Raw genomic sequence first — 22,051 nt, forward strand, 5'->3', positions numbered from 1 at the left:
TATATATATATATATATATATGTGTGTGTGTGTGTGTGTGTGTGTGTGTGTATATGCATTTGTGGGTGTGTTCCCTGATTTTTAAGATTTTTAACATGGGCAATGAGCATTGATTGCAAATATGTTTATAGGCCCGGTGGAAATTCCTGCTCCACACATGTCCGCACATGGCCTTCCGCACATCCTGTTAGTAGCATCGCTTTAAATCCAAGCTAGTACAGCCTTGTGAATCTTGTGTGCTTCTCTTCGTCATGAAGAAACAGTGACTGCATTTCATGATGATGGGTTGTAGACACATACACACATTTGGATTCCCACTCATCCAAGATGAATATCCTTTAGAGTCTGAGTTCAAGCAAAGAGCGATCAATATTCTCCTTCAGAACACTTTTGACTAAGTGATCATGATGCTACACTGTGATTTCTGCTACCAGCTACTCCTTTGCAAACTTTTCCTACTAGCCAAGCACATTGGGGTTATCTTCTCCAGTGGAGAGGTTTGTTTTGTTCTTAGCTGTTCGGTAGTGGCAGCTTGAAGCGAGTCTTCAGTCCCAGGGTTTTGTCAACGTCTTCCACGGGCTGCAAGCTGTGCCACTGTGCCACAGGCCTGCGAGGATTGGCCAACATATCCGACCAGTGACGTAGCTGGTTGCCTGTTGCTCGGCAGCTGAGAAACAGTTTCCCAATCTGGTCATCTTTGGACACTTTGTCACGATCCCAGACAGAAATCACCAGGTCTACATTCTGGAAAGAAGACACAAAGCAATGAGATGAGAGGATAGAAAGAAGCAGGGGGCAGTATGGAAGCTTTGAGGAATATGTATTCTTTTCAGGAAGCATGCGCCCAGTGTGTACCTACAGGTACATTAAAGTAGTTTTAACACTGAGTGGGGAGAGCTTTATCACATTGCAGACACGATGTACCACATATCCTCCTCTTCCCATAAGGTTGCCTCTGTACTGTTATGTTCTCTAGATCAGGGATCAGGAACCTGTAGCCCTCTAATGCCCATCAATTCCAGCCAGTATGGCCAGAGGGACAGTGGGAGTTGTAGTCCAGCAACATCTGGAGGCCACAGGTTCCCCACCCCTGCTTTAGATGTTATAGTAGTGGCATGGAATTTATCTATTTGCACTGCAGGAAATGTTTAAAGGCCACCATCACGTCATCAGTACCAGTTATCACCCAACTGTTCCAGGACGCTGGACATATCAGTTACCATCCAACTGCCAGCCCCAACCCCAAATAGGAAACAACTGCATCATAAGGACCTGTACCGTTGGCCATGTCCCCATGGTGGTAAGCCTTTAAACTTTGCACCAATGCCATGGGTTGAATCCATGGAAAAGCAGCCCCTGTGATGCTGCAGAAATCTAAAGGGCATCTCCTTTACATAGAAAGCTGTCTTGCCATTGGTCAGGCCCTTGCTCCACCTACTTCAGGACGCTGGTTGGCAGCAGCTCTTCAGAGTTTCAGACGGGTCTGTCCTAGCCTGCACGCAAAGCAGATGCTCCACCACTGAGCTACAGCTTCGCACCATTAATGCAGGTGTTGTGTGGCTAGATATGAATATGGTGTTGACATTCTTTTATTTGTAAGTTTTGTGTAAGTTTTCTGATGTGCAAAACAATTATTAGCCTTTGGTAGAGAAGGAGAGGCTTAGTAACAGATATGCAAGAGCAAGAACAGCTGTAGCCATCAAAGCATATTTCAGTGTAACAAGAGAAGTGCTCGTAGCAGATCCTCTGCACAGGCAACAAGCAAAGATGTCTAGGTTAATGCTAATTCCCTAGAAACATGTGTCTGCCATGAAATGGTGCCTTCTGGACAGAGGAAACATACCTGGATCAAGTTGAGGGGCACTTCAAAAACAAATGCCTCATTGAAGTAGGGATGTAATGTGTTTTTCTTTACACTTGTCTTCTTTTTTTTCCATCTCTTTTTATTCAGAATAAGCTGCACTTTGACATAGGGATCTGGGATGGAGGAGGGAGAGGGGAAAGTCAGAAACTGTTGACAGTCTGAAGAAGCAATCTATATATTCCTATAATATAAGGGGGCTGTACTGAATAAGGTCTCTTTCTGAGGTCTTTATAAACCAAGTTAATTCAAAATGGGACCATTTTCCACAAGACCCCAACCTTACAAAGGGTTTCCTATCACCACATCCCATGCTTTTGGACTTTCATCACACATCCTAACTCAGGAGCAGGGAACCTGTGGCTCTCCAGATGTTGCTGGACTCCAATGCCCATCAGCCCCAGCAACGCTGCAAGAGATGATGGGAGTTGTAGTCCAGCAACATCTGGAGGGATACAAGTTCCCCACCCCTCTCCTAGCTCCTTCATCACCACTTAGCTTTGCCAGCAGCTAGTGGTACAGTGTCTAGGACTTGGTGTTGGCTTTGGAGTGGGAACCCAGGTTCAAATCTCTTGCTCGTGAAACGTGTTGAATGGTCTTGTTGAGCCTTGGATGCAGCCTGTCCTTCCTTAAAGGGTCAGCCTGAGACTAAACTGCTGTTCAGATATCTTTTGGAGGAGGCAGGGATAATTCCTTGCTAGCTTCTAAAAAATAAGACTCACTTGGATTTGACACAGTTCCCTTATCTTAAGATGTAAATCTTTGCCCTAAAGTATTGTTCCAGCAGTGTGATCTGAATATCAGCAGCAGCAGACAAGCAAATTCTCTGTCATGGCATGAGAGATAGGTGTGCACCTCTTATGATCAAGGCATCTTTCCTATTTTCAAGGGCAGTGGGAAGTCAGGGCAAGATGTCCTCCAGGTTGTAGTAGGTCAAAGATGATCCCAGACTTCCAGACTTCATTTGAGGGGCCCCTACATCTATTTCACATCCCTTCACTTTGAACAGTGAGCTCCAGCTATCCTCTCCCATTACCTGACAGGCCATGTGCATCCATCCGCTTGAGCTTTTTGGCTTCCACAATGACCACAGTTAATTTGCTGGTGCTGGGAACATATCGGAGTGAGAAGCAAATCTCCCCAAGGCGCTCTTGCTGTTACAAGAAGAAAAAGGCAGGAGGAAGGAGGAAGATTAAATATAAAATTTTACAACCCACTGACAAACTGAAGGCCCAATTGTGGCATGTCCAAGTCTCAAAGCTGCCTGGAAGTCATGATCACTGTCCTTCAAAGTCCTTCCCCTGACCTCAGAAGAAGATAGGGCAGTTCTGATGAGACGGAGATGAAAGAAGGGCTCTCCAACTATGCACAGAGATGCTCTCCTCTCAAATCAAGTTGATTCCACACCATTTCCCCCCAATCTAAATGGACCCTCCTATGAAGCTGTTATTAGCCACACTAGGGGGGGGAATTACAGGAAGGAACCAACCATGTACTTGTCTCTATCCACTACCTCAGGCAGGGCTGGCAGCAGTTTTGGCTAAGGGGGTGATTTAGTTCTAGAAAATGTCATGGATTCCCCTTTGGCAGCACCAGTAACTCTGATCAAAACTGAAGCAGCCCATGGCTATTTAAAAGTTGGGAGGGATCGCCCACATGACATCTGTATTGGCTGGAAACACTATTCCATGTGGGCATTTAGAGAATAATACTGCTTTTGTTCTAAGGGCATGTACAAGCATACCTTTAAGGGGTGGGGGGAAAGGGGTTGCCATATAGTTTTCTTCCACAAGATGAAAATGATTTTTTCCCTGTACTTCAGAGCAATTTGAATGCTGATTCAACCATCTGTCTTGTCATTCCCCACCCCCAGGCAAGAAGCCTGCCTTCCTATCAATATTGTACCACCTGCTAGTTTATTTGATGGAATGTTCTTTCATTGCTTTGATTTTTATTTATTTAAACAAACTGCAATATATATTTTTAAGTTGAAACACTTTCTTGGGAATATGGATTTGCGATGTCACAGAAATCAATCAATCACCACTGTGCGCAAGCAGCTTCTTCTACAAACCAAGAGAATCAGTGTTCTCAGAATTTGATTCTAGAGGAAACAAGGACCCCTCCAGACATCCTTTTCGTTGTGTATTGAGGATGAGATGTGATATCAGAGTGACCATGTGTGATTCTGCTTTTAATGCTGTTTGCTCCTGCAAAACTTTTGCTTCATTTTTGAGCATGTAGCATAGCTTTCTGTTGACATACAAGTAGCAGAAAAATTTGGGGATGGGGGTGTCCCATTGTTGTTGTGATATAGTGTTACAGTGCCCCTCCAGATGGCAATACAGTTGTACTTTTGAACAGAATGTGTTCTGAAAGTCCGTCTGACTTCCAAAACATTTGGAAACCAAGGTGTGGCTTCCGATTGGCTGTAGAAGTGTCCTGCAGCCAATCAGAAGTCTCAGAAGCCTCAAAAGCTGCACTGGACATTTGGCTTCCGAGGCAAAGTTTGCAAACCAGAACACCTACTTCCAGGTGGCATTCAAGTTCCAAGTTGTTCATGAACTAAACTGTTTGAAAACCAAGGTACAACTGTACTGTAATAACATTGGGGAAGTATAATGGAACAACTGATAAACGGGAATGGCATGTGTATGGCCCAGTATAAACCCATCCCTAGTGCACTATTATTACATCAAGGTCATGTTGCAGAATACACCCGCCCAAAAAACACAATGGTTTGTGAAAAGAGTACATTGGCCTCAGCTTTCTAATTATGTTAGGTCTTTGCACAACCTAAGCTGTTGTATCCTATCTGCTATATTCACTACATAGTGCTCTCTAGACCAGGTCTGGGGTCAAATGTGACCCTCTAGTCTGGTTTATCTAGCCCTCAAGACTCTCCTCAGAGCACCGCTCTTTGAGTGCTTCGGGTTGGCTGGAAAGTGTCCTTCAACTCTGATGGCCCTACTTGCTCGACAGGATGGAGAATTGTGTGTGTGTGCGTGTGTGGAAATGAGGCTACTACGCAAAGATAGCATTCATGTTTATTGCACTGCCGACTTTTGCCTCTAGCCCCAGCCACCATTGGTCTGTGGATCCCAGAAGGTTGTCCAGAAGGGAATGTAGCCCTTGGGCTGAATAACATTCCCAACATTCTGCTCAAGAGGAATATACAAGTTCCACAGCAGTAATCAGAAAATAAGAATTGCCTTGCTAGGGCCAAGATACTATCAAACTCATTTCTCTGCCTACAGTAGCTACCAGCCAGGAACCATGGGGAATTCTCAAGTAGCGCATGATCATTTTTTTCAATTAAAGCTTCCTTAGCCTTTCCTCAACGGTTCGGGATAATAAAGATGTGCTTCAGAAAGCCAGTGTGATTTCAGCCTTGCTTTTGCCCTCTGCTGTCCATTGTAAATGCCTTGGGCTATACACAATAAATTGTTGGATTGATTGAGAAAGCCAGTTTTATCCTGAGGCACATTGGCATTTGCTATCACCAAACAATTAATCATTGAAACTCAGTTGTCTGAAGGAATTTCATGAGCAATAGATGACATGACTACTGCTCTTTGGACAAAATGGTAAATGTTAATGAAACGCCTGTGGGCATTGCTTCTTACAACCCTTCAGAGTGCCTAATGTTCCACTGTTTGGGATACACCTATTCATGTTCGCTTACTATAGATTAGTTATGTGTTAAATACAATTAAACTACATTTCGTAGTCCGAAATAGTACGAATGCAGGATACACGATCATGGGAGAGGTGAGGCATATGGACCCAGAGGGAAGTAGCTACTCCAGGTTGATTCACACATCCTGTTTACATCTGCCTCTGCATTCAGTGGGCTACTTGCTGACACATTCCCTCCCTTGTTGTTGGCATGCCCTTATTTAGCCCAAGGATGGAGAACCTGTGGCGCTCCAGATGTTGCATCATCTCCTACCATTGGCCATGTGCTGGCTGTGACTGACAGAAGCAGGAGCCAAACAACTTCTGGAGGGCCCCAGTGCACCATCCCTGATCCAGCCCTTCCTTGTTCCTCTATATAACCTCTAGACAGCGAACTATTGATGAGACAGTTCCCTCTAGAAAGTGTCAGTCCCTGGGAGGCACTTTGCTCCTGTGACTCAAAGGGACCTCAGATTGACTTTGTATGGCCAGCTCAGCCTGTGGCAGGCACAGGTTTGTGTCAAGGAAGCTGTGTGCATTCTGGACAACTTCAGCTTGTCTGTACATACAGTGGTACCTCAGGTTACATACGCTTCAGATTACATACGCTTCAGGTTACAGACTCCGCTAACCCAGAAATAGTGCTTCAGGTTAAGAACTTTGCTTCAGGATGAGAACAGAAATCGTGCTCCGGCAACGTGGCAGCAGCAGGAGGCCCCATTAGCTAAAGTGGTGCTTCAGGTTAAGAACAGTTTCAGGTTAAGAACGGACCTCCAGAACGAATTAAGTACTTAACCTGAGGTACCACTGTACTTAGAATTAATGAACAGGCCTTCCTTCCAGACTTTATCATCCAGATATACTAGATATGACCAATATTAGCAGTGCTGTTACAACTGAAAATGGCTCTCTAGCTACTTGTCTGAGCTAGAAGTGATGCAGCTGTCAATCTGGGCACTTCTTAATTAGTTAGTTCTTTAAGAGAATGAAAGCAGAAACAAGTTTTGTAAAAAATATTTTGATTTAAATAATAACTATATAGTGCGTGCCTGTTCCCAAACAATAAGTAGCCGGATATAAAGTTAGAGCTTGGCTTTATCCCAGCGGCATAAGTAAAAGAAATCTCTTGCTGCTGTTGACAATCCTGCAGTCATGCAGACATTCCTTTTAACAACATCCATTCATTACATCCCCTTCCATGCTTGGCAAAGCCTTGTATTTAAAGAAACAGATTTGAAATATTATATAATACAGAAAAATACATACAAGTATGTACAGTCACTGAGCAACTTCTGTTTGTCCTCATATATTTAAAACTGATGGACAAGGCTTCATTGTATAGGGGTTTCCATACAATTTCAGTCTTGGAACTTATCTTTTTGGAAATTGCATGCTGACCACACCCCTTTTTGATAGTATTCTCAGACAAGGTATTTTAGAAAGTGTTTAACAGTTATAGCCTATTTACAGGTAGGTAGCCGTGTTGGTCTGCCGTAGTCAAAACATAATAAAAAAATTCCTTCTAGTAGCACCTTAGACAAACTTAGTTGGTCTCTAAGGTACTCCTGGAAGGAATTTTTTTATTTTGTTTCAGTTAAAGCCTATGCTGCTTTGTTTCTGACCATAGCCTCTCCTTCACCCCTGGCTTTGCCCTGCATCCTGTTTTGCTGCCTCACAAAAGTTGAATATGCAGCAAACACGCTACTATGTCATACTTTGCTTTTCAAAACCTCTACAAAACAGAATGGAAAAAAAGACTTTGGTTTTATCAGAACCAAAATTAGAATTGATGTTTTGGCACAGTGTTCTCAGACTGCAAAGGATTTGCATTCCAACCTACAAAAAAATTAGCACAATTTGCAACATACGCCACCCTGCAAGTGGCAGAAATTATATAACTTCCAGTATGGCAAACTCCTTATGTAATCAACTTATATAATGAAGCGTGTATAATTAGAGCATTTTTTGATTGGACGTCATTGGTCAAATCAGTTGATATTGTGACTAAATGGATCCATTTGGCATTTCCTTTTCACAGAATTTCAAGCTAACAACATACCCTTTTTGTGATGTGATATTTTGATGGAAGAAGTTTCTTTATCCTGTACATTGATCTGTAGGCTTGCCCCAGCAGGTTTTGCAAGGGCATGGGGGAATGAGCAATAACTCCCCTCTGAACATTGTGCAGCCTGGCCCTACGTTGTTGCTTCAGCTGGCACAGAAGAAGTGAAAACCTGTGCTAAACTAGCTAAGTTGGCATCCTTGGCAAAGGCAGGTGTTGCTGCACAGCATAGGACTAAGTCCCAACATCAAAAAGCACTGTTGTGTTGTCCATACCATGTTCAGAATCACAGTCTGAGCATATTTGCTCAGTTATCCATGCCCAGGTAACCACCAAGTTAGACTAGTGTATGTGCAACCGCCTTTGAAGACAGCAATTAGTGCAGAATAAGTGGGATTGCACCTATGCTATGCTAAGCCAACTATATAGGCTCCCAGCCTGTTTCCCAATTCAAAATGCTGCTTTTCACCTTTAAAGCACTTCATGCCATAGGATAAGGGTGCTATCTCATCATGAACCTAATCATACATACAGATCTTCAGTAGAGGGCCTCCTGTGGCGGCCTATCATCTGAGGACCTGAAAGGGCCTTTTCAGTGGTGGCAGCCTAGCTGTGGAACACTCATCCCAACAAGACTCACCTGCTGTTTGCTTTATTGTCATTTCAGTGCCTGGCAAAGACTCCTTAAAATTATTTTGCAGAACTTTTTTAGATGCAACACTGCTCACCATTTTGTGCTGCTTTTACCACAGTGATGCTTAGCTTATTTTACTTTTTTGTATTCACATTTTGTTTTATTATTTTTTGTAACCCACTCTGGGAGACACTTGCAATGCCCAGAGGATTTGCCAAACTGCTTGATAATACCAACCTCCATCTTGCTGGCTTCAGTGAGCTCCTGCCATTGCTCAAGGACGTGCTGCAAATCAACATCACCAAGAGGGATCCGCATCTCACCAATGATGTCGTGCTTGGAGAAGCGGTTGAAATCGTACACCTGCATCACCAGTGTGGATTCCGCTATATCTGCCTGGGGTATCTGGCAAGGAGGAAAGAGGGAGAAAGCAAACTGATTTCCAGCTTTTTCCAGTAGGCCCAAATTGCAGGCCTGCCTAAAGTTGTATGGTGGGTGTGGCCATACAGATGCTGCTGAATCCCTAGCCTCTGGCCATGCTTGCTGAGGCTGAGGGGAGTTGTAGTTCAGCAACATTTTGAGGACCAAAGGTTCCCCACAGCTAGTTTATGGGTTTAATGCAAGAATTATTGTGTTTGATACAGGAATGTCATACTTCAGCATAACAGACTGGGCTGAAAGTCCACAGTGTATAGCACTGTCTCCAACAATGGACAGAAAGATAATCCAAGGAAGCTTATAAGCAGAGTATGATGGAAATAACGATCAATGCCATTTGTCCACACCAACTGGTACTCAGCTCTTGCCACTGTGCCAACGTGGCACCAGCCTGCCTCCCACTTCACCCCTGACCCTCTCAGGAACTGGCCATGACCCCAGTGTTGGGAAGCCAAGTAAGCAATGCCACCCTGCCCTGCCTATTGCCAGGTGGAAGACACTATGCTTGCTATCACTTGAGCTCGGGATATTAGTCTCAACGAGACAATTTGCTGGCCATTTAAGGGGGTGTAATCTCACTCAAGTCAATTAAACTACACCAGATTGGGAATGTTGATTTTTTCTTTTCTTTTTACCCAAGGTCTTTTAATTGATTTTCTGCATAATATAAACAAATCTACACACTGCAATGCTAAAATGGATATAAGTGGAGCAATGAACTGATAGAGGTGACTACCTCCTACCTTAAAAATGAAGCTCTCATTGAAAACAGGGTTCAGTGTCTTACGGTAAACCTTTGTCTCATACTTCTTCCTCATATCAGATGTCAAGTAGGCAATCACATAGGGATCAGAAGTGCCTCCGCTGTCCATAGCCTTAAGATCTGCCGCCTGCTTCACTCCAACCTTCATCTTAAAAAGAATCAACACCAAAGCATTTAACATTGTAGAATGGCTTACATACCCTTAGACACTGCAGAAATAGGCTACAGCTGGAGTGGGGAAACCAAAGCTACATATGGTATGGAACAGCAGGAAAGTTAGAAATAACTGTTCGGAGTAGCAGAGGATAAGAAGGAATCAGATGAAAAAATTTCTATTAGGATGGCATAACTGATGTAAGCTATGGTGTCATGGACTGGCTCAATGCAGAGCAGTGGGGGGAGGCACCAGCTGGTGAACCCCCAAGGGAACTCCATGGGGAAGAAGGCTCAGAGTCTGGAGATTGGTGATGGGATGGCGATGCATGGTCAGAGAGAGAAGAGGGAGCAGACTGGGAGGATGAAGAGGTGTCAGAAGCTGACAACAGGGTTTAGTGAGCAGGAAGAGGCTGTGGCAGATGGCAGCCCAGAATCAGAGGCAGAAGTAGAAGCGGCCAAGAGGCAGGGATGAGGCAGACTGCTAAAGAAGACATGGAGTCTCGCTCTCCTGCTGTGACCAGCTCCCCTCCCTTCTGGATTCCCAGAACCTGAAGAGGTATGAAGAAGGTGGAACAAAGAGAAACAAGAAATATGGTCAAATTTGAAGCTTTCCTTGTTGGGTCGAATTGCAGCTATAAAGATGAATGTATTGCCAAAAATGTTATTTCTGTTTCAATCATTGCAAATTTTGGACAAGATGGACTGTTTCAAGAAGTGGCAGAGAGACATTTCTAGATTTGTCTGGCAAGGCAAGAAGCCCAGAATAAAATTTAAAATATTAACTGATGCAAAGGAAAGAGGCGGATTTGCCCTGCCAGACCTTAAACTTTACTATGAATCAGCAGCATTCTGCTGGTTGAAAGACTGGCTGCTTCTTGAGAACACAGACATTTTGGATTTGGAAGGTTTTAATAATGTTTTTGGGTGGCATGCATATTTGTGGTACGACAAGGTTAAAGCACATAAAGCATTTAAAAACCATATTGTCAGGAAAGCATTGTTCAATGTCTGGATAAGATACAAAGACTTATTGGAAAATAAAACCCCAAGGTGGTTGTCACCAATGGAAGCAAAGGCTCAGAAAAAGCTCAATATGGAGGCCAAATGGCCGAAATATTGGGAAATATTGGAACAAGAAGGAGAGAAATTGAAATTGCAGAATTTTGAGAAATTAAAAGATAAAGTGCGAGACTGGCTTCATTATTATCAAATAAGAGAGGCCTATAATTTGGACAAAAAAATTGGCTTCCAGGTGGAAAAATCAAAATTGGAAACAGAAGTGTTAGATCCCAAAACTAAGATACTTTCAAGAATGTATAACTTGCTGTTAAAGTGGAATATGCAGGATGAAACGGTTAAATCTGCAATGATTAAATGGGCACAAGATATGGGTCATAACATTAAGTTTGCTGACTGGGAACAGTTGTGGACCACCGGTATGAAATTTACGGCATGTAATGCCTTAAGAGAGAATATTATGAAAATGATATATAGGTGGTACATGACACCAGTCAAGCTTGCAAAAATATATCATTTGCCTGATAACAAATGTTGGAAATGTAAAGAAAATGAAGGTACATTCTTTCACCTTTGGTGGACATGCCCAAAGATTAAGGCTTTCTGGGAGATGATCTATAATGAAATGAAAAAGGTATTTAAATATACCTTCCTGAAGAAACCAGAGGCCTTTCTCCTGGGCATAGTCGGCCAATTGGTGCCAAAGAAGGACAGAACTTTCTTTATGTACGCAACAACAGCAGCAAGAATACTGATTGCAAAGTATTGGAAGACACAAGATTTACCCACCCTGGAAGAGTGGCAGATGAAGGTGATGGACTATATGGAACTGGCGGAAATGACTGGCAGAATCCGAGACCAGGGAGAAGAGTTGGTGGAAGAAGATTGGAAGAAATTTAAAGACTATCTACAGAAATATTGTAAAATTAATGAATGTTAAAATGATGATTGGATTGAATAGGGGGTATTAGCAACAAAGTTAATAAGAATATGCAAAAATGAATTGATAATGGATGAAAATATAGAGTTATAATATGTTAAGATATAGAGTTAAGATAAATGAAAGAGGGTAAGGATTTGCTGATTTGATTACCTAAATGGGAATACAAAAAGGGGAGGTGTGAGGAGGTCAAGGAAACAAGTTAATGAGCATAAAGTTGTAAAAAATGGATTTGTTTTTAATTCTCTTTTACCTATTCGTTTTTTGTATATTGTATTTTTATTTGTATTTCTTCTTTTTTATGTCCTTTTTTCCTTTTTTTTCTTTAGTTCTTTTCATATGTTCTTTTTTGTATTTTGTAAACTGATGTTTTTGTAAAATTCCAATAAATATTATATATATTAAAAAAAAACTGAGCCAAAATCAGAAAAAAAAACAAAGAGAGACAAGATGATGGAGCCTTAGGCTGCTGCGGAAGGAACCAGGGGAGGAAGAGACTTAGAGAGCAGTGGGCACCTTCAATCCTTACAAGTGCTTCATTGGGGAAAGACCTACTGGGAAGGGTTGCTGTGACCACTAGTATTGAGTTGTTTTGTTTCTTTGAATAAAGAGTTATTGTTTTATTGCTGACCTCCTGACTCCAGCTTCGGACATATGGGCTGGGTGAGAATGAAGGAAAAGCCAGCTATACTGACAATGGCTGGGAATGATCATTAAGGGAACAATTGTAAGCTCCCAGGAAAGGCAGCTGAGTAGCAGTGCCATTAGGGTGTTTTCTCTGGCATGAAATCTCCCCACCACCATTTTGGGATTGCTCTGTTGTGGAGTGGGGTGGCGGGTGGATATAAATCTGGTTATGTGAAAATGAAAGATTTTGAATGCTGGAAGGAGGGGGGGAAGGAAGAGGTTGTGATAATATAGCTTTATAATAAAAGAGGGTCACAAATATTTCACCCTGGGATTTGAGAATCATACCTCCTGGCTACGGAAGTCATACTCCAGAGAATATTGCAGCTGTCCTCGCTTCTCATTCTGCAGTCCACCCTCCAGGTCATCGATATCAGGTTGGATCTATTGTCAAGACAGCAGCACCCTCTCTTTATGGACAATTTTAAGACAGAAGAGGCAGTTTGCTAAGCGTATTGTACTTCTCTATATTCACTTGGAGGCAAAATATCAGTTTAAAATCCATAGCTGGTACATTAACAGCAATCAAAAATATAGTTGCTGTGAGTGAGCATTAAGGAACAGCCATTTTGGAACCAAGTAATGAAAACTAGAGTGCCAATAGCAATAGCAAACGCAAATAAACCAAAGTAGACTGCTCTTTCAAGTTGGCTTTCCCAAATATCAAGCTCTGAGAAGATCTCTCAAGTTTTCTTAATTTGCCCCACACCAATTTGCCTCTGCTTTGTGCATAGCATACCCCACCAGAGCACAATGGGGCAGCAATAAGACCTACCAGAGTGGCTTGGGTGGGTGAGCCATTGGTGCTGGGAAAGGCGACTTTCTCTTTCTTCTTGCGTTTCTTCCTACAACAACAGCACTTGATGATGCAGATGAGCAAGAGGATGAGGACCAGGCCCACTGCAACAGCAATAGCTATGAGAGCCCATCTGGGTACTGTTCCAGCATTAGGAGAAAGAAAGAAAGAAAGAAAGAAAGAAAGAGAGAGAAAGAAAGGTGCTCATTCTTACTTTCTGTGTAGTGCACATTAATAAAGCATCCTTGCCCAAAAGCAATGTTTGCATTCACATCTTAGATTAGCACAGTGGTGTAGCGTGGGTTGTCAGCACCCGGGGCAAGGCAAGTAATTTGCGCCCCCTAACCCGTGGATTTTAGCAGGGGGCAGAGAGCTGCGAGTGCGAGCGCGCCCCAGATGTTGCGCCCGGTGCGGCCGGCCCCCCTGCACCCCCCATGCTACGCCACTGGATTAGCAAGCAGCCTCTTTGCCCCTTCCTTCACATCATGAGCAAACAAGCCAGGAAGTCTTAAATTAACTATAGTTTACTGTTTCATCTGGGGTGCAGGTGGCGCTGTGGTCTAAGCCACAGAGCCTAGGGCTTGCCGATCAGAAGGTCAGTAGTTCAAATTCCCGACCTGGAAGCTGTCTGTGGACAAACGCCGGCTCTCTCGGCCAGTAAAGCGAGATGAGCGCCGCAACCCCAGAGTCATCCGCGACTGGACCTAATGGTCAGGGGTACCTTTACTTTTATCTTTACTGTTTCATCTGGAGCTGGAAACCATAGCTTCCTCATTCAGAACAAACCAGGATGTTGAATCATGGTTTGAAGTTGACTTAATATGTTAGCTTGTTCCAAAACTGATAACCATGGTTTCCAAATCAGGACAAAATGGGAAAGTATGATTAAGAGACTTCCTGGTTTAATTGTGCACAAACAACAGGCTTTTTCATACCTTGGTTTATTAAGCCAAGATATGCTCATCCAAATGCAGTCAATATCTTTGGGAATTCTAGTATCACCTCCTAACAGCAGGCAAATTATTTCATTTGTTTCATTTCACTTACTGGCTTATATCCTTCTGCTTTTAGGTCCTGCAGAAAGCAGCAAGCAGCAAGCAGCAAACAACTCAATTAACACAATTTATCAGAATAATCGATATAAAATGGCAAATTATAAATTGATCAGACAGGAATGTTGAAATCCAAGCCTTTACAGTCCTATCCATATAGCCACCAGGAAAATAGAAACTAATTTTTATGGTGCTTTTGTATATCCTTTTAATTTCTGCTCTTCTTCAAGGGGGGGGGGAACAGTTCCTGAGCTAATCCCTTTTGTTTTTAATTCTTGTAATGATTACCACCAGATGGCATAGTTACTCCCCATGCTAGTTCCCCTTAGAGGAAACTGTTCTGGGAGAAGTAGAGGAAATTCATTTGTGCAAATGTGTAATGCAGTCTCCCTCACAAAAACAGCCAAATAATTTCTTCTCTCACTTTATGTTGTCAAAGTCAATTTATAATAGACTGAAAAGGAAATGGAAAGAAACCAACCAATGGGAACACAGTGGTGGCCATAGCTTATAAATGACTATCAGTGATTTGTATGCTCAACTTGACTGTGGGCTTATTCACACTTTTCTTTCCTCTGCTCTTTCCAGGCAAGGTCCACACTTTAAAGCTCTGTGTCCAAGCATTGGGGATTCCCCCCGCTCTGTAGCTTTTCCTGTGAAAACCCACCCTCTAAAGCTGAACTGGAGCAAATGGCAATCCACAGAAAATCCAAATTGCCATTTGTTGCACTTCAGCTTTAGAGAGTGGGTTTTTGCAGGGACAAAAAAAGAGCTTTAAAGTGTGCACCTATGCCTGGAAAGAGCAGGGCAAAAGGTAAGTGTGTCTCTTCTTGCCAAACATCTTCCTTTTCTTTTTTCTTTTTAGATGATAGCATCACAATTCTCTTTGTTATTCTTATTTGGTGCCTCACATATTTTCAGGGAAATGGGGAGAAGGCATGAGGGAAGAGAAGTGAAAAGAGTAAAGATGAGGCAGGAATCTGACCATCTGAAGGGTTCAAGCTGTCAATAACTCCTGAGGCAAAATGTTCCACGATGATCAGCTGTGCAACAGCCATTGAAGTGAGCAGAAGTTGCTCAAGAACACATTGAGTAGCTCCTGTTCATTTCAATTAAGCTTGTGGAGAAGATTTTGCTCTTCTTGTATTCTCCAATGTGTGCAGACCTACACAAAATGGTACTCCATTGTTAAGTGCCTCAAGAGCAAATATAGCAGGTCAGTGTAGGAATGGGGTGGGTTTGCATATGTTGAGTTGGTTTGAATTAGCCAACGAAATTACTGTCCTTATGGGCTGCACTGAATTTCCTTAATGAACTGTAATACATGTTCTAGAAAAAGTCAAGTGAATTTCAGTTAAAACACATACACATATTTTGGAAACTAAAACAGGAAGAAACAACGGCTTTAACTTATAAAATCAAAATGAGGCCCATGACAAGGTCTTCCAGCAATCCTTTAAACATCACATTTGAGTCCACCCCATCCACCCTTTCATGCACTCACATGGAATTTTGTTAAGAAAGTCTTCAATGATGCTTGGCTGAGCAGTGGTCACAGCAGTGGTTGCCGTGAGGTTACTGGGGCTGCTGGGTGTAGCGCTGGTGTTAGACATTGTTCTGGCTCAGGAAGGCAAGCTGGAAAAACAAATGGAATCATTATTTGCTAAAAAAGTTTATGATCTTCCAACCTCACCTATGCAGGTTAAAGTTCATAATAAGGGCCTAATTTGAACCAGAAATCAGAAGGCATTTTTAATATCACCTCCTTAAGAAAAGGAAAATAAACAAGTACCACAAACAATCCTTTTGTAGCTACATCTAGCTTTCTAAAGTGTGAAGTAGTAATAGAAATCTCCTCCTCAGAGTATGTGCAGAGTGGAGGGGGCCATCCTAAGGTCCAATAAGGGAGGAATAAGCAGATTAACTTTTGTGGAAGACTCGTGTGTCCCCTTTCCTGATCCACCCCAAAATGACACACCCCAACAGAATGTATGTATTTCTTTGAATTGATATAACTTGGAAGTGGGAATATTTCCAAATTTGAGAAGGGGGCTTTTTAAATAAGGATTTTTTCATTCTTTTTACGTTACTTAGCCAGGTCCTAGCTAATAATACACAAGGAACAAGTAAGATACATGGACTTTTTCCTTCCTTTCTACCTGCCTGCATATTGCCTGTTACCTATTCTGTAATCAGAACAAGGTGTGAAACTCAAACTCCGCCCTGGGAACACACTTACAAGAGGCACGTCAAATCAGGGCGGCAGATGCGTCAATGTATTTGCTTATTTATCTTGGCTCCTGTCCCACATCCACTCATACTGAGAGTTAACATTTCTGTAAGCGAGCAAGAAACGCAGCTGGAAATAGCAAGCCATGCTTTCCAATCAATGCAAGAATGGTTTTTAAAGCAACATTCCTTACTGGAGATTGCCTCTTCAACTTTCTTTTCAGCAGGTGAAGATTTTAAAAAATTGTAAACGCAGATCATGAGCATTCCACAACACCATCCATTGGGGCCTGCCCTGTGTCTAAGGTTGACACCTTTTTCTTGAGAGATGCTCTGTGCTAGGGTTGGAGACCCTGTAGCTCTCCAAACATTGCTGGACTACAACTTCCATTATCCATTGGCTGTGCTGGCTAGGGCTGATGGGAGCTGGAGTCCAACCTGGAGGGCCACAGGTTAGCTGCCCCTGCAATAGGGCCTCCAGAATGCTCCTACGTATTCATAACTGCATAAAACAGACATGATCGTTCAGCTTCACTCATGATTGTGAAAAGCTGATGCTTCCAGGCTTCTCGCTAGCATAACATTACTAAGTACACAGGAACTATTCTTGACAGGGCCAGCCCAAGACATTTTGTTGCCTGAGGCATAGAACAAGATGGTGCTTCCTCCCCTTGAAATGTATTAGGCATCCAGAAGGTTAAAAAACAGAAGGGCAAGAAGCCAAATCACAAGAGACTACGCATTACATGTGATTCCTTTAAGCCAGGCAGCCACAGACTGCCTTGGCTTCCACTTTGGGCCAGGATGGGGGGTTCAGAGAAGAGCTGTGCTGACCCAGGTTTGACCTAATATCAGCAGAGGGGTTTCTTTTGCCAGAGTCTGGATACACAAACTTAGCTCATCTGATCCACAGACTACAATGCATTCTAGCAGTTGGGTTTCTTTCCAAAGCATCATCCACTAAAAGAAGTAGGAACCAAGTGCTAAAAATCAGCCAGGATGGGTTAAGAGAAGGAAAAAGGGATCAGTGGGTGGCTTAAACCAACTCCTTTCATACTAGTGGAGGCAAATCCACACCATAACTGACAGGCTTTTAAATCACTTCCACAGGCTGTGGGCCTGCCTCTGGAACCACCAGCGGCAGAGACCTGACTCCACTCCCTAATGCCTTCCTGAGGTGCACACAGGATAAGAATGTAAAGGGTTTCTTCTCTTCACCCATGACTTCAGACCACTGCTCCCCTGTCTCTCGCCCATCTTTCCACTCACTTTGGTTGTGGGCTGAATTTTATTTCCCCAAACCCAATCCAGTCTTCCTGCATTTCAGGCACACTCCAGGATAGTCAATGTCTTGATTCCTAGTTCTTAGCTGCAGTATTTCACCATCCAAGCCAACCTAATATAATACATATGCATATAGATCTAATTCTGTCCCCTAAGTTTCCCAGTAAAATGCTTGGATGCAGCTCTGTTTGGATCATTATTCTCACCCACCACAGACAGAAGTGGTAGGTGGTCCCTGGGTCCTGTTCCCCCCACTTGAAAAAAAATACTTGGGCCTGTGGGGCAGTGTTCACCACTTCCACCATAAGAAAATGTGACTTGTTTTCCACTCTGACATACGTAACAAAGCACATCTTTGAAACTGTACTGTGTGTTTTGCTCTGGTGGAGGTAGTTGGAAATAATGATCTGTAAGGGCACAACTCCCAACACATATTTGTACCTCTCCATCCCTGGGGCATAGGGGAAACTCTCAAAGGATATTGCACGCAGTGAAGAACCAAAATAAGCAACTTTTAGTGTTGCAATATTTAACAAGAGAACATAGCAACCAGGACAAAAATGCACATTTTTATATGTGTTGTGATTCCCCAAGATAAGGCAAGCTATACTCCTAAATAATACAGCCTATATAATAATAGCAATATAATACTAATAATATCCTATACAATAATAGCAAACTCAGAGAAGGGTAGATTCCTAAGCAACCTAAATGGCAGCAGAGGGAGGTATCAGTAGGCTCAGAGAAACCTTAAGGAAGTATAAAAATGGAAAACCCTAATGCAGGGGATGGGCAGACCCCAAAACACCCAGTAGGTACTGAACATGTTCAAAATAGCCACAGAATGCTGACTGACTGTTGCAGGAGTGGGCAGAAAGGAACATCCTTGGAAAGGGCTTTGCCAGTAAATTGCAGTAGTAGCTGGCGGGGCTGTGCAGGCTGCATCGCTTTACTGACTTCTCAGTACGGCACATCACTGCCAGTTACTGAAAGGGAAGGGGATGGGGCAATGCAGCAGGGAGCTTGGCATGGTGCAGTGCAGCAGCAGAATCAATCCAGTGCACCCCACACTGCGCCTGCACCATGCTGAGCTTGCCTGCCTTGCCCTGCCTTGCCCCATGCCCTCCCAGTAACTGACAGGGACTTGCAGAATTGCAAAATGAGTCGGGCAACACAGCCACACCTGTGCAACTGCTACTGTCTGGTTAGAACCCCGAACTGGACCACTCTTCACTGAAATGTGGCAGTTCTCCCTTTTTGAATCTATTATCTAATCTTCTCCTCTCCATATTATACTCTGGTGTCCCGGTGCTGCCTTAAGGGCAATTTTTGTCCCTTTGCTGCTGCCTTTCATCCAGTGGCAAGGCAGCAGCAGCAGCAGCCATCAGCCCTGCTGCACCAGCTTGGTGGAAATTCCTTAACCTGTCCCAAGAGCACCTTGCCGTAGACTTTGGGTGGTTGAGATGAGAACAAGAATGGAGAGGAAGCCAGCCTCTGCAGCTCCTGCTCTGACATTGTGAGGTCTCTGGAAACAGTGCCACTATAATGGAAGAGCAAAAACAGTAGGGCATTCTATGGCAGGGATTGTAAAGCCCACCAGGTGCTTTCGGACTCCAATTCCATCAGCCCAAGCCAGCATAGTTAATGGTCATGGATGACGGTAGTTGCAGGTGCAGGTTGCCAATGCAGGAGGGGAACAGCAACATTCAGAGGACTAGCCCAAACCCACTTACTTGAATAGGCTGTAGCTTTAGCTGCTGAAGCTCAAACAGAAGCTTTTGCTTCAGTGATTCTATCTCTGGATAGTACTGAAATGTAAGAGCGTTTACATCTGACGGTGGGTAACAAGTGCATGAAAATGTCCTTTCCAATGAAATATTGATTGCACACTACTCTACGAGGCGCTGTGAAAGATCAGAAATGAATGTGCCCCCATTAAACATGCCACTATTAAACAAAGCAGAAAATTGTTTTCTAATATAATTCTCCTCCTAGGCTTGGAAAAGATGTACAGGCTGGAAGAAGACATTAATTTCTAAGGTGGTATGACAGATGCATCATTTTTGATAGTATGCACACTCATTCATTTTGGTTCAAGCAGATTTCGCTTGACTATGAACTGCCCTCATTCTCCAAATTCCATAGAAATAACTTGATGTTGTCAGCAAAGCTGGCCACCTCACTGTTCAAGTCTAACTCTAGATTTATGAACAAGATAGAAAGCACTGGCCCCACTGATCCTTTGGAGCCCCACTTCTTACATACCACCATTCTGAAAACTAACAATTTATTTCTACTTCCTACTTCCTGTAACCAGTTACACATCCATAAGAGGACCCCCTACTCTTATGCCATGGCAACTAAGTTTACTCGGGAATCTTTTCTGAGATGCCAGTATCTTCCATTCCTGTTCCAAATGTTCATTGACACTCTCAGAATGCTAGAAGTTTGGTGTGACAGGAGGGTTTACTTTTGCAGAAGCCATGATGACGTTTCTTCGGAAAGAATTGTGCTTCTGTGCTTGGTAATTTTAACTCTAAAAAGACTTTCCATTTTTACAGTTTATTCATAGCAGCTAACTGGGTTATAATTCCCTGGATCCTCCTACCTATGGACCCTTAAAAAAAACCAAAACCTGGGGTTACATTTCCTTCAGTTGGCTTCACCACAAAATCACCTTCAGTCTTAAAAGGCAGGAAACTATTACAAGTTGAAACAGTTACAGTTACGGTTGTATGAAACCGATCAGAGATCTCAGGGGAATTAGAAGAAGCTGCTTCAGAAAACCAGTTTTTCAAAAACAACAACAACCATAGGCAGCTCTTAAGCATACCAGATGATGACAATTTAGAAGGCTGGGGAGTCACACATCTGCCTAAGCCACCAAATAATTAACAAATTCATGGGAAATCATTTTCACATCCACTTAATTCCTTTGCAATATTGTTGCATTCGTACAACAATGCCAATTTGAGCTTCACTTCTGAAATGCAGAAAGGGGGCTGGTATGTAACCCATATCTTAAATCCTCAGAATACATTTCTTGATGTATTTTGTTTTTCAAAAATAGTTTGTAATATATAATTCCTTTTTTAAAAAAATACCCCCCCAAACCCTGTATGTAATAATAATAATAATATAATTTATTATTTGTACCCCGCCCATCTGGCTGGGTTTCCCCAGCCACTCTGGGCGGCTTCCATAGAAACCAAAAATACACTAAAATAATAACTTTACAGCCATCAAGGTAAGGCAGGCAGCTTTGATTTTTTTAAAAATGCAAGTATTAATTGGAAATAGAAGCAAGACCACTTACTTTTTTTTAGTTTCTCTTCATCATAGCTTAACAGAATCCTTCTTCCTGGTGTTTAGCCATTTCTCTTCCTACCTCAGAGCTTGAATGGAGCACATTGTGGCAAAAACGTATTGACCCTCAACTCAATGCACTGAATTTAATCCCCACCCGCAGGAATTGGCTGCCTTTTCTGTGTAAAGCAGAAGCTAAACCGGAAATTCTTCTTTGTCAACTGAGAAACCAGAAAGGTGATAGGAATGGCTCTGGTCAGCTCCACCTCAGTTGTTAAACTATGTACCTTTACACAGGAACTCTGGGCACTCCCCAGTGAGATGCTAATATTATAAGAGACCCACACAGCACTGTGACAGAGCTAACAGACTCCATGAGTTAATGGGCATCTGCATTCATGTGTTAGTTTGCATCATTAGAAAAGGACCTGCTGGAAGGGAAAAGTTAGTCTTTAGAGTTTAAAATTTTATTGAGTTTCCACTGCTTTCTGTTACAGGTCTTTTTTGAAACTGATTGCAGATTGGACGGGAGAAGAAACAGGCTGGTATTCTGAGGGAAATGTTGTGTGGACATGTCAGATAGAATAAAAAGTTGCATACATGAGGAGCACCAATCCCACAATAAATACCCATGTGGAAGGAAATACCCATTGTCGGGGGGGGTTTCCAAACAGAAAAGAGAGCTCACCTTAAATTAATTTTATTGTCTTCCACTCTAACTGACTCAGAGATATGGTTGAGATATGCAAGTCATCATCTCAGCAGCTTTCAATACCATTGACTATGGTATTCTTCTGGAGCAGCTGTCTGAGTTGGGGGTGGGTAGCACCGCTTTGTGGTGGTTCCAGTCCTGCTTGGAAGTTCGTTTCCAGAGGGTGATGCTTGGGGAATGCGCTTCGGCCCCATGGAGCCTTCCATGTGGGGTTCCTAGGGTTCAGTTTTATCCCCTACATTTAACATCTACATGAAACTGCTGAGTGGGGTTATCTGGAGCCTAAGAACATTTTTTCAGCAATATGCTGTTGACACACAACTCTACTTCTCCTTTACATCTGCAGGCATGGCAACAGATGTGCTGGACCATCGTGTTGCCTTGGTAATGGACTAGATGAGAGCCAACAAACTGAAGCTCAATCCAGATAAGACTG

The 22,051-nt window shown here is 42.9% G+C and overlaps 1 protein-coding gene across 1 annotated transcript; it reads right to left on the minus strand.

Moving 5' to 3' along the window:
• Positions 1-109: 109 nt before the first annotated feature.
• SYT8 (synaptotagmin 8) lies at positions 110-21,178 on the minus strand. The gene is made up of 9 exons (XM_053394144.1): positions 20,914-21,178; positions 15,589-15,719; positions 13,012-13,172; positions 12,525-12,620; positions 9,417-9,584; positions 8,473-8,640; positions 2,898-3,015; positions 1,844-1,977; positions 110-744 (listed from the first exon to the last, which is right to left on the minus strand). Exons 2-9 carry the CDS (start codon positions 15,695-15,697, stop codon positions 511-513), a joined length of 1,188 nt encoding a protein of 395 aa, XP_053250119.1. The 5' UTR covers positions 15,698-15,719; positions 20,914-21,178; the 3' UTR covers positions 110-510.
• Positions 21,179-22,051: the final 873 nt, after the last annotated feature.

This window comes from Podarcis raffonei, chromosome 1 (assembly GCF_027172205.1).
Source record: "Podarcis raffonei isolate rPodRaf1 chromosome 1, rPodRaf1.pri, whole genome shotgun sequence".
NCBI lineage: Eukaryota > Metazoa > Chordata > Lepidosauria > Squamata > Lacertidae > Podarcis > Podarcis raffonei.